Below are 22,607 nucleotides of genomic sequence, written 5' to 3'. Positions count from 1 at the left end.
TCTTATTTTGATAAAAAGAAAAAGGCATATTTCCAGTAATTAGCCCATGTGAGCCAATGTAAATGAGAAATTGCACAAACTTATATTTATTTTGCAGGCTTTTTCTTGATTATACTGCAGCAGATTAAAAAGTACAATGTTCAGTTTACCTGTCTTTGGGAATTCCTTTGGGTGGGTCTTATATTCCATTTTCTCTTCAGTACTCAATCTTGTTCTATAGATAACAGCTGGATGGATTGTAATGTCTGCTAGGTTGCTTTCCTACGGAGCAAATGCTTAGCATTTCTCAGCTCTGGAGCTGAGGAGTGTTTTCTTCTGAATGAAATTTCGCTCAATTACTTTATATTTCTGTCAACTTTAACTGGACACATTCATTTTCTTTCTTTTGTTTCCCTGTACTTGTAGACCATCTGTATTGCATTCAGAGTCTAATGCTGTCTTGGAAATTAGTCTGCATGTGAAGGTTCCACCCACCCCAACCTACTAACCCAGACTGACTGCTATATGCTCCTAACTGTGTGACTGGCTTGCGGGTGAGCCTCTTGGCCCCACATGGTGTGTTGCTTTTAAATTGTGCAATTTAGCTATTCTGTCTGTTATTCTCTAAGAATTTACCACATATGAGAATAACTTTAAAGATCACATTGTGTGATACAGGAAGATGTATAACTATAGAGAGAAAAAACATACTGTATTGGGATGAAATGTTTATTCCTTCTCTTTGCTGTTAAGTTACCAGATGAGATCTTGGAGGTAGATCTAAAGCTTGAATTTTGGAGAATTGGCTATTTCCTGCGTAACATAATGTAGCATTTCCCTATCTGTAACATAAAAATAATACTTCCTTGGAGTTTGACTGTGAGGGTGAATGAAGTGTGATCTTTTTAAGACTTGGGCTTGTAATATAAAAGTAGCTGTTATTTCCAAATTTTGCCACATTAGTACAAACGAACATCAAAAAGAATTGAAATAAGAATAGCTACAGAAATGAAAGTATATTTATACTTTCATATGTCCCTACAAGCATTGTAATTAAACATTTTCAGGATCCTTTGACAGTATATCTCCTAAGAAGAGATATCCATGAAGCAACACATCATCCCTAGCTATTTCAAGGATGGAGGAAACAAGTATTTCCAAAGTAACCAAGACTTTCTCCCTTTCCCATTGTGGTTGGGATACTTCAAATATTAATTATTTTCTGGGTACCATTGGCAAATGTAGGGCTTTGTATAAAAGGCTGTGCATTGCATTTTTGTATTAATAAAACATCTTTTCCAATTATTCTTTGCTGTAGAAAGGAGGGAGCTTGATTATGATGCCTTCTTTTTTCTGGAACTTTACATTTGATGTTATCTATACAGTCAACTACTATTATTTCACATTCTGATTTCAGATGTTACCATCTCTGTATGCTCATATCTTGTTTGTGTTTTGCATGAATTAACCCAATTGTAGAAATCATTTTTAATGAAGTTTTTCCATGTTGGTCTCCATATTTCCTATATCTCTTTTCTCCTTTTCTCCTGCTTTCGTGCAGATAGCTCCTCCAGGAAGACAAAGTATAGCTCAGAGGAGAGTAGATCCGAGACATATGGTAAGCTGAAGCAGCCACTGTAGCCTTGTGCCTTTGTTCGGTGTGTTCTGTTCAATTGTTCTGTGTGCTCAAGGCCTCTGCCTTTTCCCTGCTATGCATGGCTAACTTTGCATCAGGGGAAAGGATTGAGCTTCCATGTGGCTTAAATGTGCAAGCTTGCTGGTGGATACTAACCTTTGTAGCGAATATTAGATATTTTTTATATTGTCTCCCAGGATCTAAGTGTCATCTTTTCTTTGGGTTGGAAAGTTTGAGGAATTGGCACTAACCATTCATTATGTAGGTAAAACAATTTTATGAAAGTGTGGAGTTGTACTCTGTGGAATATGATAGTGGTTTGCTTGAAAAAAGGTACAGTCTTTTTATTTATTTTTTTAGCTTCTTGAATATAACTTGTGGTGTAGGTACTCTTTTATTATATGAAATATTTTTTTTTAAATTCCATAGAACTGTAGCATGGAATGGATGGCTTTCTAACTACAATAACATTTCAGTTAATTGCATGATAGAAACCTTCATAGCCTGCCTTAATTTTTGTCTTCTGCTATTTAACCCTGTGAATAGTTGGATATAGCTTAAATTGAAACGTCCAAAGATATTAAGATTATTGCTCATAACCAGTTCCCAGAGATTTTCCTGGATTTCCTCCATCCTCCAAAAAAAAAACCTATCTCTTGTGTATAGAGACTGAAAGTTTTATAAAATAGATACCTTGTCCCTTTGATTGATAGATAAGAAACACCTATAGGGGAGGCTGTAGGTATACTTTAGCCATCTCTTTAAAAACATTTTTTTAAATAAAAACTGTTTGCAACAATGGGTGGATCTGGTTTTATCAAATTAAAATCCCTTTACGGGGATTTTATATAGTTCCTTTGCAGCTATTTGCATATTTTTCTACATTCAGAAAAACCATTTTTACATAAAAATTTAAGAAATTGTAATGCAATTATATTATACAGAGATGTACCTACTAGTCTTAGTCTTTCCTAATGTACTATTGGGAAAAACCACTGCATAACAAAGGTTTTTTTTTTGTGTGAAATAACTAATCTACCTTGTTCATGGGAATATTTAGTATGCATGTTAGAATATATCTGTAGTTTGTTTTCTCTGTTGCATGCTATATCTTGACTTTTCATAAACATACGTGTAATAAAGCATGACTTCATAACGCAACCTGTTTCCTCTCAGACTTCCTGCAAAAATTCTATGTTCAGTTACAATTTAACTATGAAAGCTCCACTCTATTCTTTGCAGTAATCATTTGCTTTCTTAGGTTGCTTCCTTTTCTCCCTCTTCTTTCTTGTTCTGAAATCTGTGTGGAAACTTGGCAATATTTGCTTTGGATAGAAGCTATTTAAGCTATTTAAGAAACTTTCAGCAGAAAATGTTGTGCTTTATATTGCTGATGACTGCAGTCTTTCTGCTTGCTTTTGGACATTGGGAAAAAAAATATCTAAAAGTGTCAAAGGGGATTAAAGGTGTGGCAGTTACCTTTTTGAGGTGAAAACTATTGAAATTCTTTTTCTGAATGAAAGGTCCATAGACCTTGATTTCTGTATGGAAAGATGTAAAGTAAGTAAAGAATACCATTTTAGTGGGGATTTTTTCCAGTCTTTCTGTTTAACACCTGAAAGAATGTTTGCTATAGAATGGTTAAATGTTATTTTACTTTATATTCTGAAGAAAGAGATCTACAGCACAATTCCAAGCCTTTGTCTTGAATCAGCATTATTTGATAAATATTCTGGTTTGCACTTCAAGAAAAGTAATTTTAGACATTTAAAAGCTTCTAAGAAGGCATGTTGAAATCAAATTATTTACAGAAATTGTATTTTCCTAACAAAAAGACATGCAGATCTTAAATGCAAGCATTTTTGACATAAGTATGACTTAGTTTTACTTTTTAGTTATTAATGAACATTAATCAGCCAGCCATTAAGATTACTATTTATTTCAATCAACTTTACAGCTTTTAAAACACACAGTTGTGTAAGCTAGACACCATGAATACAAAAACTGAGGTTCATAAATCTCTTATACATTTGCTTGCTTTACATTTCAGATGGATACTTTGTGCTATTTCATTCCATTTATTTAAGTCTTTCTGTATCAGTTCTTCATTATGTGTGAGCAATTGCTTGCATAATGAATTTGCAAGCTACTGTATTTATCAAGAATTATTGCTGTATCAAAATTTATTCTTAATAAAAGTTGGTTTACCCATCACATACGTGTTCTAAATAGCTGAATTGATAGAGCTCTATCCAGTGGTGTTTGGATGAATGCTTTAATTTTGCTCTAATATTACATAATTTTGTATTTGAAGTTAATTGGCCAATTATCTGAGCAATTGGATGCTTTTGCACTTTTCTCCTACTTTCTTATTCAGGTCAATTATTTATGAGGCAGCTTCCTAGATATACAGCCACATTTTAATAAAAAAAAATCTATCTGTATCTATTCTACTTTATTATCCATGTAGCAATGGACTGTTGCACAGGGTTGACCCAGAGCAAGAGACAAAACATTAAAGTTAATCTTCACTGAGTTTACATAGTATTTACCTCATTAAATAGAGAAATCCCCTTTACAGTTATTACAGTCTTCAGTTATTTTATGCCTAATGTTATGAGAAAAAAGCTACACAGTAAGCAATCTGGACACCATATCTAATAAAAAAGTATATCTTTGTTCTCAGTAGAATCTAGGCAATAAGAGCCTATTATCTTGACAGTCTTTTCCCACACAGTGGGAAGAGACAGTAAAATAGGCAATTTTCAGTCTGGAATTGGCAATATCTTTAGAGAATCTTTGCATTAAAAAGATGTGATGATATTACCCTGTGATAAGTCTGGCACGGTTTATAAGAAGGGTTATTAATTAAATAACCAGCTGTTTTGGTAGTTCGTTGCCAGGGTAACACCCTATGGAACAAATCTAGACTTTGATGACTTTTGTCAATTTTAAAGTCATACCAAAACAAAAAACAGCCCAAGCCCTCAGCTCCTTAGTGTGATTCAACGCAAATGTATCCATGAATGGGAGAGAATATGAGTGGAATCAATCACTGTCTGCTGATTCCCATAACTTGTGATTCCTGAATGCATCAAAGTACTGCTTAATTAGGAGCTTACTATCAATTAGTGAGATACATTCTTGATAGTTAAGATTTTTGAATCTGAGTTGTCACCGAACATAAATACACAGAAAGGTATTTGGAGTTGAACACTCCAAAGAAGTTCTGATGCTCTTTCATTTGTGTAGCCCACATCTGAAATGACCAGCTTCTCTGAAGAAAAAAAGAGAAGTAGATTGCATCCCTTGTAATTAAGGTTTTGTTAAAATATAGGTAATATTTTAAAGATGCAAATATCTGAATGAGTACAAAGTGGATCTTCATGGCATTTAATAGATTAGCAACTTGACTGATCATTCCTCGCAGTTGAGTGTGCAAGGCTGTAATTTACTTTGTAATAATGAGCTGAAAGCATGGTCAGCTTCTACTCCCTGAGAATTTAAATAGCTTATTGGTGGTTACTTTTCTGCTAGTGGAAAAATGTATGAATCAGATACATTTGAGTGAATCTTCAGTCATTTTTGAGAATAAGACATTTCATCCATTTTATTTGGAAAGGTTATATGTATGGAACGATTTAATAGCAATAGCTATTAAATAGATGCATATATCACTTCATAGTGCTTTACAGCATTCTCTGAGCACTTTATAAATGTCAGCCTATTGCCCCCAACTATCTGGGTCCTCATTTTATCGACGTCGGAAGGATGGAAGGCTGAGTCAACTTTGAGACAGTCAGGACTAAACTCCTGGATATGATCAATGAATATGATCAACGAGGGGGCCTTGGTTCTTTCTGAGCTTGGTTGTTTTCTTGCAGACATTTCATTACCCAAACAAGGTAACATCAGGTAACACAGGCAACAACCAAGCCCGGAGAGCACCAAGGACCCCCTCATATCAACCCTGTGCTATAAATATTCTCCTTTATTAATATGATCAATGTACGAAAGTGAATTTATCCTTCCTATCACTACTTCATATAATCAGTACTTGAAAGGCAACTGCCTTACTATCTTCTGCCTTCTATCCAAATCTTTCATTTTCATTTTTCTTCCATTTGGTGGCCTTTGAGAAACTTTCACCAGCATATGATTTTTCTCTGATGCCTACACTGATGTCTGATTGTCATTTGTTTTCCTTGTGCAGGTCTAGTTCAACGATGTGTTATTATTCAGCGGGATGAAAATGGATTTGGGTTAACAGTCAGTGGTGACAACCCTGTCTTTGTACAGTCTGTCAAAGAAGGTAAGTAGGATGATTCAGGACCACTTTGCCTGTTAATGTTCTATCAGACAAATCTTGCAGTATACAGCTGTAATGCATGGAATATAAATGTGCTCTGTGCTGTAAAAACATGCTTAAGTCATTCTTTGTTCAGTGTGGCCCTTGCACAACAGGAAGGAGTCTGGCAGGATATATTCCAACATTTTATTAAAAGGGATGAGTTTTTGTGAGCTGAAGTTCCCCAAAAGCTTACACCTTTTAGTAAAACATGCTATTTGGAAAAGACCCTTTCTAATTTTTTGCTAACAGGACAATTTTTCTACAATACCTTGCATAACTGGAAATGTTAGAAATAATGTATTGAATTCTAAGCAGCTGATTCTTCTCTCTAGATGGAGCAGCCATGCGGGCTGGGGTTCAAACTGGTGACCGGATCATTAAGGTAGGATCATAAAGTGCTGGAAGAATAAATTGAAGGAGGTGAAAATTAGAAATGCTTCAGTAGTTTTCATCACTGTATATGTTTTGCTAAACCTAACCTCTCAGGAACAGTTTGAAATGTAGGCTGTCTACCTATATTTAGAATTAGCAATACAAATAAACCCTTTAGATGTACAGGTGCAGTGAGGGCTGTTCATTGAAACTGAATGTTAAGTGGCAAATTATTATTATTTTTTTCAAACCAAAAACAAAACCCAGCCTTATTTGAGACAAAATGAGGCAGTCTGCTATTTGAGCATCTGAAGTCCATTGGACTTAAGTTGGTGCTTAAGCAATAAATGCCTTATTGAGCAATAGATCAATATTAGTAGCAATAAGCGCCTGTTTCCAGCTGCTTTTTAAAATAATTTTGTCTTGTAGGCTGATATAAATGGTAATCAATTCCAACTTTATGCCCTCAAAAAGGCTTAAAACCTGAATGCCATATACATGGAAGCAAAGCCAGAATTCCTGCTTATAACTGCAATTTATTTATTTTCTTAACTGGCCCTCAGAATCCCTAAAATGTGGCTGCAGAGTACTATGTCCATAAAAAAAAATATAGTCTTTTTCTGTTTTACAAGCATATGCTCTGTATGCTGATTTTGTTGTTAAAAGAGGTGGCTAAATCTTGGACGATACTTTTGTTCACCATGATGTTGGGACCGATTTCCTTATAAAGAGCATGGTGGATGTTAAATCAGCTTAGTTCTATAGATTAGAAGTTCAGTCATCTAACCTAAACTGAAAATCAAAATAAGCTCATTTGTTATCTTTCGGTAGGTGAATGGAACTCTGGTAACACATTCTAATCATTTGGAGGTGGTTAAGCTGATAAAGTGTAAGTAAATGCTAAACTACGCTACACTGTGTATATTCTTTTAAGAGATTTCAGGAAGAGATGATGAAAGTTAAACTCACATGATATTTTCAAGAATTTGATTTAACAATGGTATTGAAATTTCCTGTATTTCAAAAACTAAGAGTGTAGTGTTTTGGAAAACATTTTCAAGAAAACCTCAAGGCTGTTGAATGTATTTTGATTGACAGTTGAAACTGTGGATATCAGTTCAATACCACAACTATAAACGAGCTGAATAAATTTGACATCCTTGAATTTATGATCAGGTGGGCAGATTGGATCACTGACACATTGTACCGAATTAGTACACTTATGCAAAACAACTACTTGTTTTTTCTCCAGCATGCTTATGGGAGAATCCACACATATGGGTTGAATCTGCCTTTCTGCCCAGAGACTGAGTCATCAATCTTTGCCTCACCTCTTCTTGTCGAGCTAGGAAGTCCCCAGTCACGACTCAGTCTTGTCCCGATAGAGACGTGGCAAAGGTTGGCTCCAGTGATATTTTGGAAAAGCAGCATTCTTCATTGTGTGGATTCTCCAAAAGTTTGCAATACAGAAGGTAGGCAACAGTTGGATCCAAAGCCCATTCTTCGCCCTGTTTGTTGCACAGCTTCCCCTGAATCACCAATAAGGGCCCAATAACCAGGCATAGAGGGGACAGCTCTTCATTAATTTCCACCCCTTAGGGGTGTGCTGAAGAGCCACAGCTGCAAAATCTTCCTGAGTGCCCATTCCATGCCCAGGCTTGCCCAGGTAACTCACGTAGGGCCGTTTTTCACTTTACTGCCCGCAGCTGATCGTTGGGGCTAGTGACCGCCATTTTGGAAGCGACCGCGTGGCGAGTTGTGCTGGCTACCCCAGGGGACTCTGGTCTTGCTCAAATACCTATACAATTCTGTTTCCTTTTGGAGGAAAACTTGCCTTTGTATGTTGCCCTTGATGTCAAGCCATAGTGGATCCCATTCTTCTATTTTGAAGCAAACAGGAAGTATAAAGCCAGTCTTCCTTGTCTCTCAAACGATGACATTTCATCTTCTTTCTGCAGCGGGTTCCTATGTAGCGCTGACTGTGCAGGGGCGCCCACCTGGGTCGCCCCAGATTCCACTGGCTGATTCTGAGGTGGACTCAGCTGCCTTTGGGCATATGTCTCCCATCATGACATCACCTCACTCCCCTGGATCCTATGGAAACACAGAGAGAATTACCAGTCCAGTGCTGATGGGGGTAAGATATTCATGGATTTTGGTTAGACTGCATGGCTGCTTGTAATTAAGATATCCATTCTGGAACTCATCACTCTGTTGACTATGTTATGTATCACAGCAAAATCATTTATATGAAAGTGTGAGGAGAAGATGGAAGTAGGATAGCACTAGAGAGGGTATTTGCAATTGGTCTGATCTGCTGCGATAGATAGATAGATAGATAGATAGATAGATAGATGGATAGATGGATAGATAGAGGGATAGATGGATAGATAGATAGATAGATAGATAGATAGATAGATAGATAGATAGATAGATAGATAGATAGATGATAGATAGATAGATAGATAGATAGATACATAGATACATAGATAGATAGAGGATGGATAGATAGATAGATAGATAGATAGATAGATAGATAGATAGATAGATAGATAGATAGATAGATAGATGATAGATAGACAGACACATACACAGAGACAGACAAATATAGATATAGATGTACACACACACATTGAATATATCTATATTCATGATTTTCTGTTGCGGTAGGAGAGAGAAGAACATTTGGGAATGAATTTAGTTGAATCTGATTAAAACTTAGTTAAGATTTATTGTTGTTATGCTTAATAAGGTTGTTAGACTTGTATGTTGTTGAAAATCTGCTCGAGTTCAGGTAGACTGTGTTTGTAAATGAGAACTGGCCATCTTTTCTTTTAAGGAGGAAAATAACATTGTTCACAACCAGAAAGTAGAGATTTTGAGGAAGATGCTGCAGAAAGAACAGGAACGACTACAGGTACCAAAAAGGAAATTTATGAAAAAGTAGGGCGGGGGGGCATTTAACCTGATGTAATATTCTGTGTTCTGGTTGCAAAATAGAAAATGTTCTTGGTAAGAAACCAGAAAAGTTTGGGAGGTGGAATGACTTCGTGAAATTCCTTGTTCAGATTGGTAGAATGGCCGCTCCCTTTAAGCCAAGAGTGGGGAGTCTACGGCCTAAATAACACAGTTGTAATCGCCCCCCTTTAAGAAACCCGTTTCCCATCCAGTCTTAGATTAAATCTGTCTTGAGTATTAGAGGGATAATTGATACATCTCAGCAGTGCTCCTTGGGAGGCTGAGTTCTAATTTCATGGGTGGCCCAGCCATTGTATGAAAGCTAGTAGGACTCAGGACTCGCTTGGGCCAGTAGCTGGTGCAATCTGGTCTTCAAAACCACGAGCCACGATGACGATGATTCCTCTTATCCTCGAACCTTTTCAGTTCCTGCAGGAAGACTACAGCCGTGCTCCGGCTCCCCGACTGCTCAAAGAGATCCAGGAAGCCAAGAAGCACATCCCTCAACTGCAGGAGCAGTTGTCCAAAGCAACAGGCTCCGCTCAGGTAATAGGAATCAGAAGGCTTTTATGGCCCAGATCTGGGCTGTCTTAGCTGGGAATGCCGGGTTAGAACAAGTTGTTCCCATCCACGCCTTGCAGCAGTTTGCAAAAGCCCATTTAGTCTTCCAGGGATAGCAGATCAAAGGAGGCACAAATAAATGCCAGCACTGACTTCTCATTTAGCTCATAGAAACTGGTTTTGATATTATATGCAGAAATTAAAGCCTTGCGATAACAAATTACACACTTGTCACTTTGCTAAGAGAGTCTGGTTGTGGGGAGGTACTTATGCTGTAGTTGCAGACGGATGTATCTGGTTTTATCTTCTGGTGCATCCCTTAAATTATGAAGAAGCTGAGGGGTTATTATTTGTTTTGCTTGCTTGTTTACAAATAATTAAATTGTTCTCTAAGCAGGTGGCCCTGCCAAATATCTTACTCAGTCACTTGCAGCGGACTGTTTTTAAACATTTTATTAAGGTGTCTGCTCTTTCTTAACCTCCTTTTTGTCCGTTTTCAGGAGGTCGTTATGTCTTCCAAATCTATATCCGAATCTTTGCAGATCACCGAGGTGGAAGCTGAGAGGAGGGATGGACCAAACAGAGGAGACTGTCATTTTGGGGATGGCCCCCAGGTGAATGACACAGCAGAGGTGAGGTCTTGACTGAGGAAAATAATAATAATAATGTTTTATTAGTGAGATATGGCAAAGCTCAGTGTCTCAGCGAAAAGGAGGGAGATTCTAGCACAGATAATCTCCCACTTAGCATCATAATTGGGACCATTGCTTAACAAGGCTGTTATTAAATGAGTCACACCTAGTTTTACAACCTTCTTTGTGATGGTTATTAAGCAAATAAATGCAGTTAAGGGAATCATGCAGTCATGAAATGAATCCCGTCTTCCCCTTGGCTTGTCAGAAGCCAGCTGGGAAGATCCCAAATGGCAGTCACATGACCCTGGTCCATGGAATTCCCCAGCCAGCAAAGCTTTCTGGGAATTGAAGTCCGCCAGGTTTAAAGTTGCCAAGGTTGGAGACCCCTGGACTAGTCATTGTAAATACATGCTATTTGCAAGCATCCGGATTTTGATCACGTGACATGGGAATACTGTAACAGTTGTAAGTGCAAAGACAGTTGTAGTTGACTTTTTTTGTTGGAACAAGTGCTAAATGACTGGTTGGGGACTATCTGTATATGCAAAATGATGTTATGTTTATTTATTTTTTTATATTCTCTGCCCTGACAGTAAGAAGGTAGAAATGTTTACAGGTAGCAAAACAACTTCCTAATTGAGCTGGAATTTCCTGTTTGTCCTCATAACAGCAACCCTATATTTGGGACATTTTAATCTCCTCACTCTCCTCCTTCCCCTTCTCAGTTGTTACATTTAAACATTTCTTTGGCAACTGCGTATCTCCAGATGTAATTATTAGTAGTCAACAGAGCTCAAAGTAGTTCAGAAAAACCTGGATTTATACAGTCTCTGTCAGAGAGTATTTTTGGATGATGAAAATTGGGTTTTGCTTTGCCACCATTCATCCTTAATCAAGGGATTTTTGTATTGCACTGGTTAATATTTCTTGAAAACTTTTGAAAATTTGCTGACAGAAAATTGTAACCTCCTAAAAGGATCTGAACAAACTAGCATAGTTTCCTGTCTTTGGACATTCCTTCTGACTGGAGTGAGGCAAACATTTGACCTGGGTTCAGGGGACCAGTCAAAAGTGACCCGGTCCTGCAAATGTTGGAGATAAGTGACAAGACTAAAGTGTGGCAGTCAAGACTGTGCACAAGTAAAATCCTGTGTTAGTTCTATGAAGCTTTGAGGCACAAGAACTTATGACCTCTCCAAAATATGAACTGTGGAATGAACATGACATAAGCTCACATTGGTTAAATTCCTGCTCTTCGTGTGTGTGCTTCCTGCCATTACAATTGACTGGTTAACTTAATGTGGTCTTTCAACTGGCCCCACCAATGAATTGCAGTGGTTCTGTTGTGGGGTAATAATTCTTGTGAACCAAAACTGTTTATTGCCGCTGTGAAGATTAAAATCGGCGTTGTGGTACTTACTAATAGCATCAAACTGGATAACATCCATCTGGTAGAGTCTGACTGGAGATCTTGAATCACTGTGGCAAAAGAAAATACGAATCCAGGTGTTTTGTGAGCTGGTTTTGGAAATTTGTTATTTTTATTCCCTTAAAGAATCACTGAGCCTTACGGAGTCCGATTTGAGATTGTGTTTCAAAGGGAACTGGAATATTATTAGAATATTCTTTTTTTAATGCCTCATACAGAATTAAAAGCAGTCAGAGAAGACATTGAAATTAGAATTATCAACATTGGGATGCATACAGTGGAACATGCAAAAGCAAGGTTAAATGAAAGCGTCTAACAATATATATCCCAAATCTGGGTGTTTGTTTTTTTTTTATTAGTCTCCTACACCCTGTTTAAATTGTAGCTGCTGGGCTTGATAGGATCTTTTATTGAGTCCTGCTTTTTAACATAGTAAACACTGAGTGGAGTGTTTTTTCACTTCTCCTCCTCAGAGTCCTCGCAGTGTCTTGAAAGAGCAGAGCTATCTGGATGACAGCCCAGAGAAGACTGAGACTCATGAAACAGTAAGAGTACCGTGAATATTCTGGTAGAAATTTCTGCACCAGCCATGGACAGGTTTTGTGTTCTTCCTTGCCCTTTCCCGTCTTGAGATGCCACTGGATTTTTGACCTTGTAGATGTATGCTCAACTTTTAATTAGGCTTTTATAAATTTAGACTGCAAAATCCACATTGTTATTTGTTCTTGATTGGATACTTCCATCTTTTAAGATTTTGTAGTTGGCAGTGCAACTTTCTCATTACAATTTAGGGCTCCTCAACATTTGCTTATCTGCAGGCATTTTCAGGTTCTGTTTCCAGCACTTCTGTCGCTGGTGGCAAAGCTGGGAGAGATGTCTGCCTCTTACCCTACAGAGGGTCTCCTTAATATTAAGTGTATGTGAGAGATAGAATAATGTCCTTAGTCCGTATGTACACTTGACAAGCAACTGTTCCATTATATCTGTGATCTGAGTTCCTAACTTGGTAGGCAGGCATTTTTATAACAATGCATAAAGTTTGCAGGCTCCAATCCCGGGGTGTCCAACCTTGGCAGCACAGCTGGCTGGGGAATTCTGGGAGTTGAAGTCCACAAGTCTTAAAGTTGCCAAGAATGGACACCCCTCCTCTAGTCTATTTTCTCTGGAGTGCCCTTGACTTGAAGAGGTGAAGGCAGTAGCCATGCTTGACTAGTTCTGCCTTGACATTAAGGAAGTGAATGTACATCTTTCCTCTGAGGAAAGAGAACCAGCAGTCCTGGAGACTTCAAAGACATGCAGATATTGATCTCACAATATTATGTCAAGAAGCATCGGTTGTAATAGAAACATGCCATGTAATTCTGTATTGAAAACATTCATTGAACAGGCCTTTAAGCTCAAGTTTTCACCTTCTAAAAGTCCACCTTGTCTGGCCAAAATCAAGTGGCAGAACACCAGTTTTTCTTAAGCAAAGAAAATTAGTTTTTCCCATGGTTCTGTATTTTGTTGGGGAGGGTTTATTACTGGACTGGCATGGCGGTGTTCCACATACCAGTTTTTAATTTACTTAGCAGATGTGTATCCTGTTTTCCAAAGTCCTCAAAATCAGATGACAATGTTTATAAGCTTATAACAGATTCAGCAAGAATCACACACTGCAAACACAACAAAGCAGCCAGCTCCATTAAAATGGGACCTGACATCTGACTTTTTTTCTTCCTTACAGGGCAGTTTGGGTTAATGGCTCCCTGGTAGGGAGGGAGCAATCCAGCTGGAAAGGATGTAGGCCCCCAGTGTTTTCTTTGCCTCCTCCCTCCCTCAAATTCCACTGCCTTTTTTTCCCTTTCTTTCTGGACAGTCTACACTCCTCCATATAACAGTACTTCAGTGAAAAGTACCAGCTTCTGTAGTGGCTCAAATATTTGGTTTAAGGGCAGGCTGTGCAGCTGTTTAACAAAAGCTATCTTTTCTTTTGGTAGCTGATTGCATCATTTGGTTTAATGAACAATAGCGGTTATGATAGAAGTCTTCATTTTTATTTGATCGGATTATTTTATATAGGTGCTCACAATATGTACAGTGCACTGAAGTATAATGCATATCCACAAATGCTTTCTTAAAAAAAATCTCTTCTTCTAGTGTCAGGAAAATGCCTTTCTAATATTCACACACACTGAAATAGAAACTACAATGGTTTCTTTTCTCTGACCATGCCAGGATTCTCCATCCAGCCTTGGAAGCCCTTCCTCTCGTGTGGCACCTCCAATCATAGGAGCAGAAGATGAAGACTTTGATGGTGAACAAGAACAGGTAGCCTGCCAACCATAACAGCAAAGTTGTCATGTGATTACTTTCTTCAGCTTAATTTATCTGACCTTACTACCAACATTTATCAATATAAAGTTCCTTACCGTAGTTTAGTACCTAGACTGTCTTATCTGGTTTGAATTTTGGCAGCAGCATATAAGAACTCCTTTCTCATTACATATGATTTTTAGTTCTCTGGAGATTCGTAAGGGAGTCTGAGAGAAAGAGGTTTGTAGTTTAAAAATATTAAAGATACACATTAGGATGAAATAACAGGATAGAGGCTTTATGTTGAGTTTATGATGGAAGAAACATGAACCTTGGAGTGCTCATTCTGAAAACGTCCATGCTGTTTCTACAGATCAACGGGCAGTGTAGCTGTTTCCAGAATATAGAGCTACTGAAATCACGTCCTGCTCACCTGGCTGTCTTTTTGCATCACGTCATCTCCCAGTTTGACCCTGCTTCTTTGGTGAGATGCTGGTTTACAACTCATTCCTGTGTTAGGGATCAGATGGGTTCTGAATTCCCATTCAGCCTAAATGTACCTTTCCCCATTTGTCACCTCCCAGCTGTGTTGAACCAATTCCAATTACACCTCGGCCCCTCCAGTCTGTCAGGCAATTCAACAGTTGTGGAGGATATCATTTTGAGGAAGGCTGATATCGATTTGAGTGGGGGACAACTCTGTTTTTTCCGATACTGTAAATGTTGTGCAAAGCTTGGTCACAAAAGTGAATGCCCAAGGGGAAAAACCTCATTTTCTAATCCTTCAGGAAGAGCTAATCCCTATGAAAACTCTCTTAAAAACCCAAAAGAAGCATTTGTAGGTAGGATTACGTTTCCACTTAATTGTTACCATTTACTGTACTCTCGTTTTCTGTTCATGTAGCTCTGTTACCTGTTTGCAGACCTGTACAAACAAACAAATTCCAAAGAGACTCGCCGAGTGTTTGCTGAATTTAATCAATTTTTTCTGGATCGAGCTGCAGTAAGTTCCAAACACATACAGAAAAGCTACAGAACACACATTCTTGTTTTAATTTTCTGTTCCATGTTTTGATGGGCTTGGAGCCTTTGAAATTAGATCATCCACAGTACTTTGTAACTCACTGGGGGTTTTTTTGGACCAAATCATTCATGTTTTGAAGGTAGATTACATTTTGTTTTTATATCCAGGGAAATGGATACAGGTAATCCTTGACTTTAATCAAATTCATTTAATGACCGTTTGAAGTTACCATGGCACCGAAAAAAGTGACTTATGACCTGTTCTCACACTTATGACCATTGCAGCATCCCCATGGTCACATGATAAAAAAAAACCGGATGTTTAGCAATTGGCATGTACTTATGAGAGTTGCACTGTCCTGGGGTCATGTGATTACCATTTGTAACCTCCCAGCTGGAGGCAAAGTCAGTGGAGGAAGCCGGATTTGCTTAATGACCACATGATTCACTAAACAACCCCAGTGATCCCCAGCTTAGCAACTGTGACAAAAAAGGTCATTAAATGGGACAACTCACTTAAGAACTGCCTTGCCTGGCAACAGAAATTTTGGGATCAATTGTGGATGTAAGTCAAGGACTACCTGTATGGGAAAAGGTTCAGTGTGTGTTACTATGTATGTACATAAATCTTAGAATCATGTACACTCAGTGAAAATCAGGAGGTAGAAGAATATTCTCAGAATTAGTCGAAGGAAGAAATTTCTTTACATTTTTATCTTTCATTTTTGCAGAACCTGAAAGTTCCAGTTCCAGATGAAATTGCAAGTGATTTAGGTAAGATTATTGGAAAATAATCTAGATAAGATTAGAACTTGGACATGTAATGCTTTTTGAGAAATTCCAGTGAATTTCGTATCCATGTAGTGTTTTCCCCCCCAATTACTTGTATTAGGATTATTCTCTATACTATTCGTGTTGTCTTGTATTTCTGTTATGGATTGCACCAGTAGAGGCTAAACTATTTTATTGTATACATGATGTACAATGACAATAAAGGCTATTATGATTATTATTTTTGATATCAACAGGTGTAACTTGGGAGGCAGGAAAAATTGCATTTGAGTAACTTCAGCCCTCAGTGGGGGAGATAAAGCTTTCAATCACAACGGCAAAATACTTGGTTCTAAATAAAATGGATTTCCCCCTTTATCTGCAGAAAAGAGAAGGCTGGAATTAATTCCTGAAGAATTGCACCGCCACTGTATTCAAGCTATGCAAGAAAAAGTGTTTCTTGAAGTACAAAAGCACCTTGAAGATTTTAGGTACATGTTGTTTATTGGTTGAATTTTGTGCAAACTTTGAAGTTTAGTTATTGTTTATTTCTAGTGCTTTAGGGAATACTTCCTGCAAAGTATCCATCTTCATTTTGAGGATTTGGGGTTTTTTGGAAATTAATCTAAGTCAGTACATGCTGCAGTCTTAAGTGTGGTCAGGCTTTCAAGTACCCAAATTCAGATTATGTGATCATAGGGGCTGGCTGTTCCTTTGAGGATAGGTCATAACTACTGAACTACTTTTCAACGCCACCATACCTTCAGTCACCAAACGAATAGTTGTTAAGTGAGGACTGCCTGTCTTCTTTACATAAGATAATGCATAATGCAGGGGTCCCCAAACTTGGCAACTTTAGGACTTGTGGACTTCAACTCCCAGTTGAAGTCCACAGGTCTGAAAAGTTGCCAAGTTTGGAGACCTCTGGCATTATGTATTCTGTTTAACTGGGTGGATTCACTGAAATACCCAAGGTGTGTTTAAGAAAAGCCTGCTGCGTTGGTGCTCTTAGTCCTGAAGATGAGCCTCCATTGCTTCCTTTCTTGTGCCCGCAACAGTTTCTCGCTCTTTATTCGGTGCCTTTAGACAGAAACGCAGCATGGGACTCACACTGGCAGAAGGAGAACTGACCCGGCTGGATGCCGAACGTGTTCGGGACCGGATGACCTTAGAGAAGGAGAGAGCGTGCGCAGAGCAAATCCTGACTAAAATTGAAGACGTGCTGTAAGTATGCCTGAGGCAGACACAACCTTTTAGCTGTCCTCTGCAGAGGAGGGAACTTGGTGAGGAAGGAAGTGGCAGCATCTTTCTGCAGAGATGAATTTTATAGGCAGGTGCTGCGCTCAGATCATTGTGTTCCGTTTTAGCTGTTAGTCCAGCTCTTAAAAACGGAGCTGGGGCCCAGCAATATTTAATTATTTCTGTTGATGAATTGTCGCAAAGCAGAGCCTATGTTTTGCAGAGGAAAAGAGGGCTTGACAAACCATAAGATTATAGGTATGCCTGTTAACGACAACTAACTCTGGTAGTTGCATTCAAGTGGAAGATACACCTTAGATTATCCAATCTTGGTTCCTATTGGTCACGATCTGAGACTTCTTGCTGACAACTTTCAACAACAGAATGTAGAATTTTTGCACTCTGCATCTGATGCTTATTCTATTTATCGTTTAGCCATCTGGCCATATTACTATAGTAGTATAACAATTTGGGTTGAAGGACAAGCCAATCTTTGCCAGTCTTAAATGAAAGTGAATATCGAACATTGAAACTGTCATTTTTAAAATTAATTTTTGCCTCTTTCCTCTGCAGGGTGTCCTCTCAGCCTATAGAAGAGGATAAGAGGTAATTAAACCCTGGTTACAATCATATGCTAAATCTTTCCATTCTGGTTTATATATGCTGAACTGGTGGAGTCCTCCGTTGGCTGTTTAGGCAAATTACAGTTATTTTCTGTACATTCTTCTCTCTTACCCTCCTTTACATCAATACAATACAATCCAACAGGACCTTGGTCTATACAATAACAGGCAAGGGATCTTTCACACCTGTTTTATCCCACATCCTACTTTAAGAGAAATGGCAGTGACTGAATTTAAAACTACATGCCTCCCTATAATTTGGATTTATGAGTATTATAATTGCTAGTATTCAATGAAGTTTCAGTTCAATACTTTTTGGATTGCATAATTTTTCTTCCAATTATTATTATTAATTCCCACTTAAATCAGCAATTTCTGGATAATAATGGTGTTGATTATTTTACTAATAAGATAATAGAAATAGTCATGTGTAGGTAGCTCCTCACATCTCCTTATGGGTCATAACAATACAAATTGCTGTCAGTGCCAGAAAAATATATTGGAAAAGAGAGAAGCTCATTTGCCATCCCATCATTGAAGTAACTTGATGTTGTTTTCCCATTCTTCTGTTTTGTCTCATCTACAGTTCATCTATACAGTATGTTGTTCTCACCTACATGAAGCACCTTGGTGTAAGAGTCAAAGAACCCCGGAATCTAGATCAAAAACGGGGACGGATTGGATTCCTGCCAAAGATAAAGGTAAAGTGGGTGGACTGTCAAATTGATACATTACCGTTTTAATAACATTATGTTAACAAAGCACAGCTGAAGTTAAGTAGTGCTTCATGTCTCTGCCACTTTGAACCTATTGCAAAAGCAGTTGAAGAAAAAAAATTATCTAGTAGAAAATAGAGTCTCTGAATCTGATATTGGAGGTAAATTAGAGGATATCATATGTACAGTCATTTTAATTAGCCACACCAGTAGAGAATCAGAATTAAGCATTATGTACATCTTTATTGCATGGAGATGTATTAGCCCTTGTACCAGAAACTGAATTCCTTAGAAGATGTTGTAAAAGAGTGAAAATTGTCAGTTTTGAAACTTAATTAAGGACATCAGTACAACATTGTAGAACAGCTCCCTTTTGAAAGGGCCTGCTAAGGGAATTCCAGGGAATTGTTCCCTTTCATGGAACTCTGCAGTTTTCTGCTTTGAGCACTAAATGTTCTAAGAGACCATGCATGCATCTACTTGTGCTGGTCTCTTGTTAGTCTTTACACAGCAGTTTGTTGCCATCTTGAAGGTGCAAGATCATTTGGTGAATCTGAATTACAGAATAACTAAAACTTTCCTTTTAAATCAGGCATGTCCAACCCATGGCCAAAAGGACATAGGCAGCTTGGACAGCTAGTAATGTGGCCCTACAGGATTGTAAACTTTTAACATTATTATTAGATTTTAGCGATAATAATACACATTAATTATATATTTTTATATATATCCCAAGACAATTCCTCTTCACTCAGTGTGGCCCAGGCAAGCCAAAAGGTTGGACACCCATGTTTTAAATGGTTGCATTAGAAGACATTTTTAACAAAAATTATTTTTTCGGTTCCTTTTTAACTGCAGCAAAGTATGAAGAAAGATAAGGAAGGGGATGAAAAGAAGAGGAGAGTCTTCTCAAATATCCTGGGACCTCCAAGGAGGCCGAGCCGCCATGACAGCTATGCAAGTATGTCAACTGAAGATATATATATATTGTTTTTCTACTTAATTTGATCATAGTGTCCTGAAGCCAAACTAGTTGCTAGACTATGGGTGTGTGTGTGTATTTTTCAGGTTTCAGGGGAGAGTAAATTTTATGCATTGCTGATTACTCCTTATTCACCCAGTAGGCAGAGCCATGGAGATACAAAAACAACGCCATCCAAAGCACTTATCCTCATCGTCTTCGGTCAGTCCAGAACCACCTGATTTGGTCAAGATGCGCCAAAGTGGGATCAGTGAAGGCATGGATTCAGCCTTCCAGCCTGCTAACTTTGTATCTCCAGCAGCTTCTGGAATGTTTCTATCTCAGGAAGGCAGCAAAGATGGTGAAACAGGTAAATTGACATCATTGTCAAAAACTGCATTACAGTCTCTTTTTATTTTCCAGTTGCAAGAGGAAAACATTCCATTGTCATGCAGGTCACTTTCATTTTTATAGGTTTTTGATGTTGAAAGGCCACTTATCTCATTCGAGAGATGATGTGGTTCTAGGAAAAATAGGTGGAGAAATAGTGGAAAACAGAAAGCAGGTGGCTTTAGAGGTTTAATACAGCTCTGCCTTATTATTTGTTGTGTGCTTATATTTAGGGCCAAAACAAGTTGGAGAAACAATGAATTCTGGTGATTCTGTGGATGGCACACCTTGTACACCTAGCATCATATTTGATTTTCCATCTCCTCCCCTGGACCATTTGCAAGAAGAAGAAGGAGAAGTTGATAGGCAAGTCTTAGCCTCAAACTTAAGCACTAGCTTTTGTAATTTAGAGATAAGAGAATTAAGTATGGCATGGCTTTTTAAGATGACAGAGATGACAGCCTAGATCAAGGGTCTTCAAACTTCGCAAGTTTAAGACTTGTGGACTTCAACTCCCAGAATTCCTGAGCTAACATGACTGAAGGAGGAATTCTGGGAGTTGAAGTCTTAAAGCTGTCAAGTTTGAAGACCCCTGGCCTAGATGTTCAATTCAATCGTTTTTAGTCTTTTATAACTGTGCTTCTCATTGGTATGAAAGTCATCTTGAACTACTATTGAACGCTGCTGTCTAAAGTGATCAATTTTAATAAAATCTCTTTATCAAGTAATGTTTTCATAAAAGTTTGGTTTCCTTTCTAGGTTAGGAGAATCAGGGACTCCAAAACCTTTCCGCAAGTGAGTACAAGTAAACATGTGCTTAAGATAGATTTGGCAATAGTTTCTTACATTAGTCTGACTATAGCGGAAGAAAGAAAAGTCCCATAAACTATCAGCATCTTTATTGTCTTTGGATAGGCACCACCATAAATCCAAATACATTCATAGAAAGTTTTCCTGTGAAACCTAGATACGGTGTAGAGCAAGTGGATCATCATTCAAATTCAGTTCGCTGTTATGTTGTCTTTGAGAAATGTGCCTTTCCCCTTTTTTGCTGAGCTGCAACCTTGTGGTTCTCTCCACCTAAAATATAAAAAGAAAATACTGAGGATACAATACAAATCTTGATTAGACATCATGTCTAACCACAAGGCAAGTTTTAGTCTTCCCACAAAGTGCCTTGCTAAATTTAAAGAAGCCTCTTTCCTTTCCCTCTTCTTAGGGTGGACAGTGTGAGTGCAGGGGATGTCCAGAGTGAAGATGAGCTCTTCGATTTTGACATGGAGACCGACCAGCCCAACTGGCAGCAGCTGGTGAGCCGTGAAGTGTTGCTTGGCTTGAAACCATCTGAAATTAAACGCCAGGAAGTGATTAATGGTGAGTTTATGGAGGAGCGGGGAGAGAACCAGAGGAATTCCATGCTTGGTTGTTTCTTTGTTTTCTGTAACCAAGGTGCTATGTCCACCTTCAAAATTGCAATGCTGGTTTTCAGTCACATTGTCCAGAGGAAGATTCCTAGGAGGATGAGAGGGAGGTTGGCCTGCCATAGTTCTGAAGGCAGTGCCAATTGTGTTATACTTGGGGCAGTAAAGGACAGCTAGAGTGCGCAATTTAGATTCTCCTTTATCTCAAAGAGTTCATTTGTTCTACTGTTCAGCAATTGTTACCTTCAGGGAATACCTCCTAATATTATTCTGAAGATGTTCTTCATCTGCACATTCTTCATCTAATCCCCCCTCTCTCTTTCCCTTACGAAGACCATCACAGTCACTCTTACTTGTTGTCCTTCTTTCCAGAATTATTCTACACCGAACGTGCACATGTCCGTAAGCTGAAAGTCCTGGACCACTTGTTCTACCAGCGTGTGTCCCGCGAAGGGATTCTGACAGCTCCTGACCTGCGGAAAATATTTTCGAACCTGGAGGATATCCTCCAGCTTCATAGTGAGTGAGACTACCTGACTGCTGGGTTAATAAAGCAGTTCCTAACTGAGTGACTAACCACTTGAAGGTGCGACATCTAAGGCAGGAGGGGCTGCCTGGGGTTTTAGGGCCTCAGATTGTGCTGCATAGCTGCTTGTATGTGTGAGAAACGGTTTTATTAGGCCACTAGAATAGAATGATGCTTGAAAATGTGCTTAACTGCAAACTTTTTATCCTGTCTCAGACTTTAAATTAATTCACTCTTGTGAGTCAATCACTTGTAAAAGCTATTGCACAAAAAAGGGTGTGTATTAAATAGAGGTGGAAGATGATGACCAGGAGGAGGAGGATTTTATGGGGCTGGTTATTTTTGATTCCTCATAAATCTTTTCCAAGAAAATAACTCCATTGAAGATTGCTTCCTTCTACCACAATGAACAACAGAACAACTTAATACATATTATGTTGTATTATATTATATTATATTATATTATATTATATTATATTATATTATATTATATTATATTATATTATATTATATTATATTATATTATATTATATTATATTATATTAATTATATTATATTATTATATTATATTATATTATATTATATTATATTATATTATATTATATTATATTATATTATATTATATTATATTATATTATATTATATTATATTATATTATATTATATTATATTATATTATATTATATTTATTATATTTATTATATTATATTATTATACTATAC

At 37.9% G+C, this 22,607-nt stretch overlaps 1 protein-coding gene across 6 annotated transcripts in view; it reads left to right on the top strand.

Moving 5' to 3' along the window:
• Nucleotides 1–22,607, top strand: part of ARHGEF12 (Rho guanine nucleotide exchange factor 12) — a 61,735-nt gene that overhangs the window by 24,122 nt on the left and 15,006 nt on the right. For 2 of the 6 annotated variants that reach the window (XM_026681916.2, XM_087970150.1), the window contains exons 4-26: nucleotides 1,541–1,597; nucleotides 5,829–5,927; nucleotides 6,299–6,348; nucleotides 7,170–7,227; nucleotides 8,297–8,475; nucleotides 9,178–9,255; nucleotides 9,723–9,842; nucleotides 10,358–10,489; nucleotides 12,395–12,466; nucleotides 14,139–14,231; nucleotides 14,590–14,700; nucleotides 15,121–15,219; nucleotides 15,971–16,013; nucleotides 16,396–16,501; nucleotides 17,097–17,234; nucleotides 17,823–17,855; nucleotides 18,459–18,573; nucleotides 19,447–19,549; nucleotides 19,713–19,919; nucleotides 20,173–20,305; nucleotides 20,699–20,734; nucleotides 21,159–21,313; nucleotides 21,733–21,879. In XM_026681916.2, the coding sequence (XP_026537701.2) occupies nucleotides 1,541–1,597; nucleotides 5,829–5,927; nucleotides 6,299–6,348; nucleotides 7,170–7,227; nucleotides 8,297–8,475; nucleotides 9,178–9,255; nucleotides 9,723–9,842; nucleotides 10,358–10,489; nucleotides 12,395–12,466; nucleotides 14,139–14,231; nucleotides 14,590–14,700; nucleotides 15,121–15,219; nucleotides 15,971–16,013; nucleotides 16,396–16,501; nucleotides 17,097–17,234; nucleotides 17,823–17,855; nucleotides 18,459–18,573; nucleotides 19,447–19,549; nucleotides 19,713–19,919; nucleotides 20,173–20,305; nucleotides 20,699–20,734; nucleotides 21,159–21,313; nucleotides 21,733–21,879 (2,364 nt within the window). Of the gene's footprint in view, nucleotides 1–405; nucleotides 556–1,540; nucleotides 1,598–5,828; nucleotides 5,928–6,298; nucleotides 6,349–7,169; nucleotides 7,228–8,296; nucleotides 8,476–9,177; nucleotides 9,256–9,722; nucleotides 9,843–10,357; nucleotides 10,490–12,394; nucleotides 12,467–14,138; nucleotides 14,232–14,589; nucleotides 14,701–15,120; nucleotides 15,220–15,970; nucleotides 16,014–16,395; nucleotides 16,502–17,096; nucleotides 17,235–17,822; nucleotides 17,856–18,458; nucleotides 18,574–19,446; nucleotides 19,550–19,709; nucleotides 19,920–20,172; nucleotides 20,306–20,698; nucleotides 20,735–21,158; nucleotides 21,314–21,732; nucleotides 21,880–22,607 lie in introns of all 6 variants that reach the window. The other 4 variants (XM_026681915.2, XM_087970149.1, XM_087970152.1 and 1 more) reach the window with 3 other exon arrangements.

This window comes from Notechis scutatus, chromosome 7 (genome assembly GCF_049901735.1).
Source record: "Notechis scutatus isolate UNSWTSFEM ecotype Mainland chromosome 7, rNotScu1.2, whole genome shotgun sequence".
NCBI classification, from domain to species: domain Eukaryota; kingdom Metazoa; phylum Chordata; class Lepidosauria; order Squamata; family Elapidae; genus Notechis; species Notechis scutatus.
This window is presented reverse-complemented; position numbering and strand designations above follow the sequence as displayed.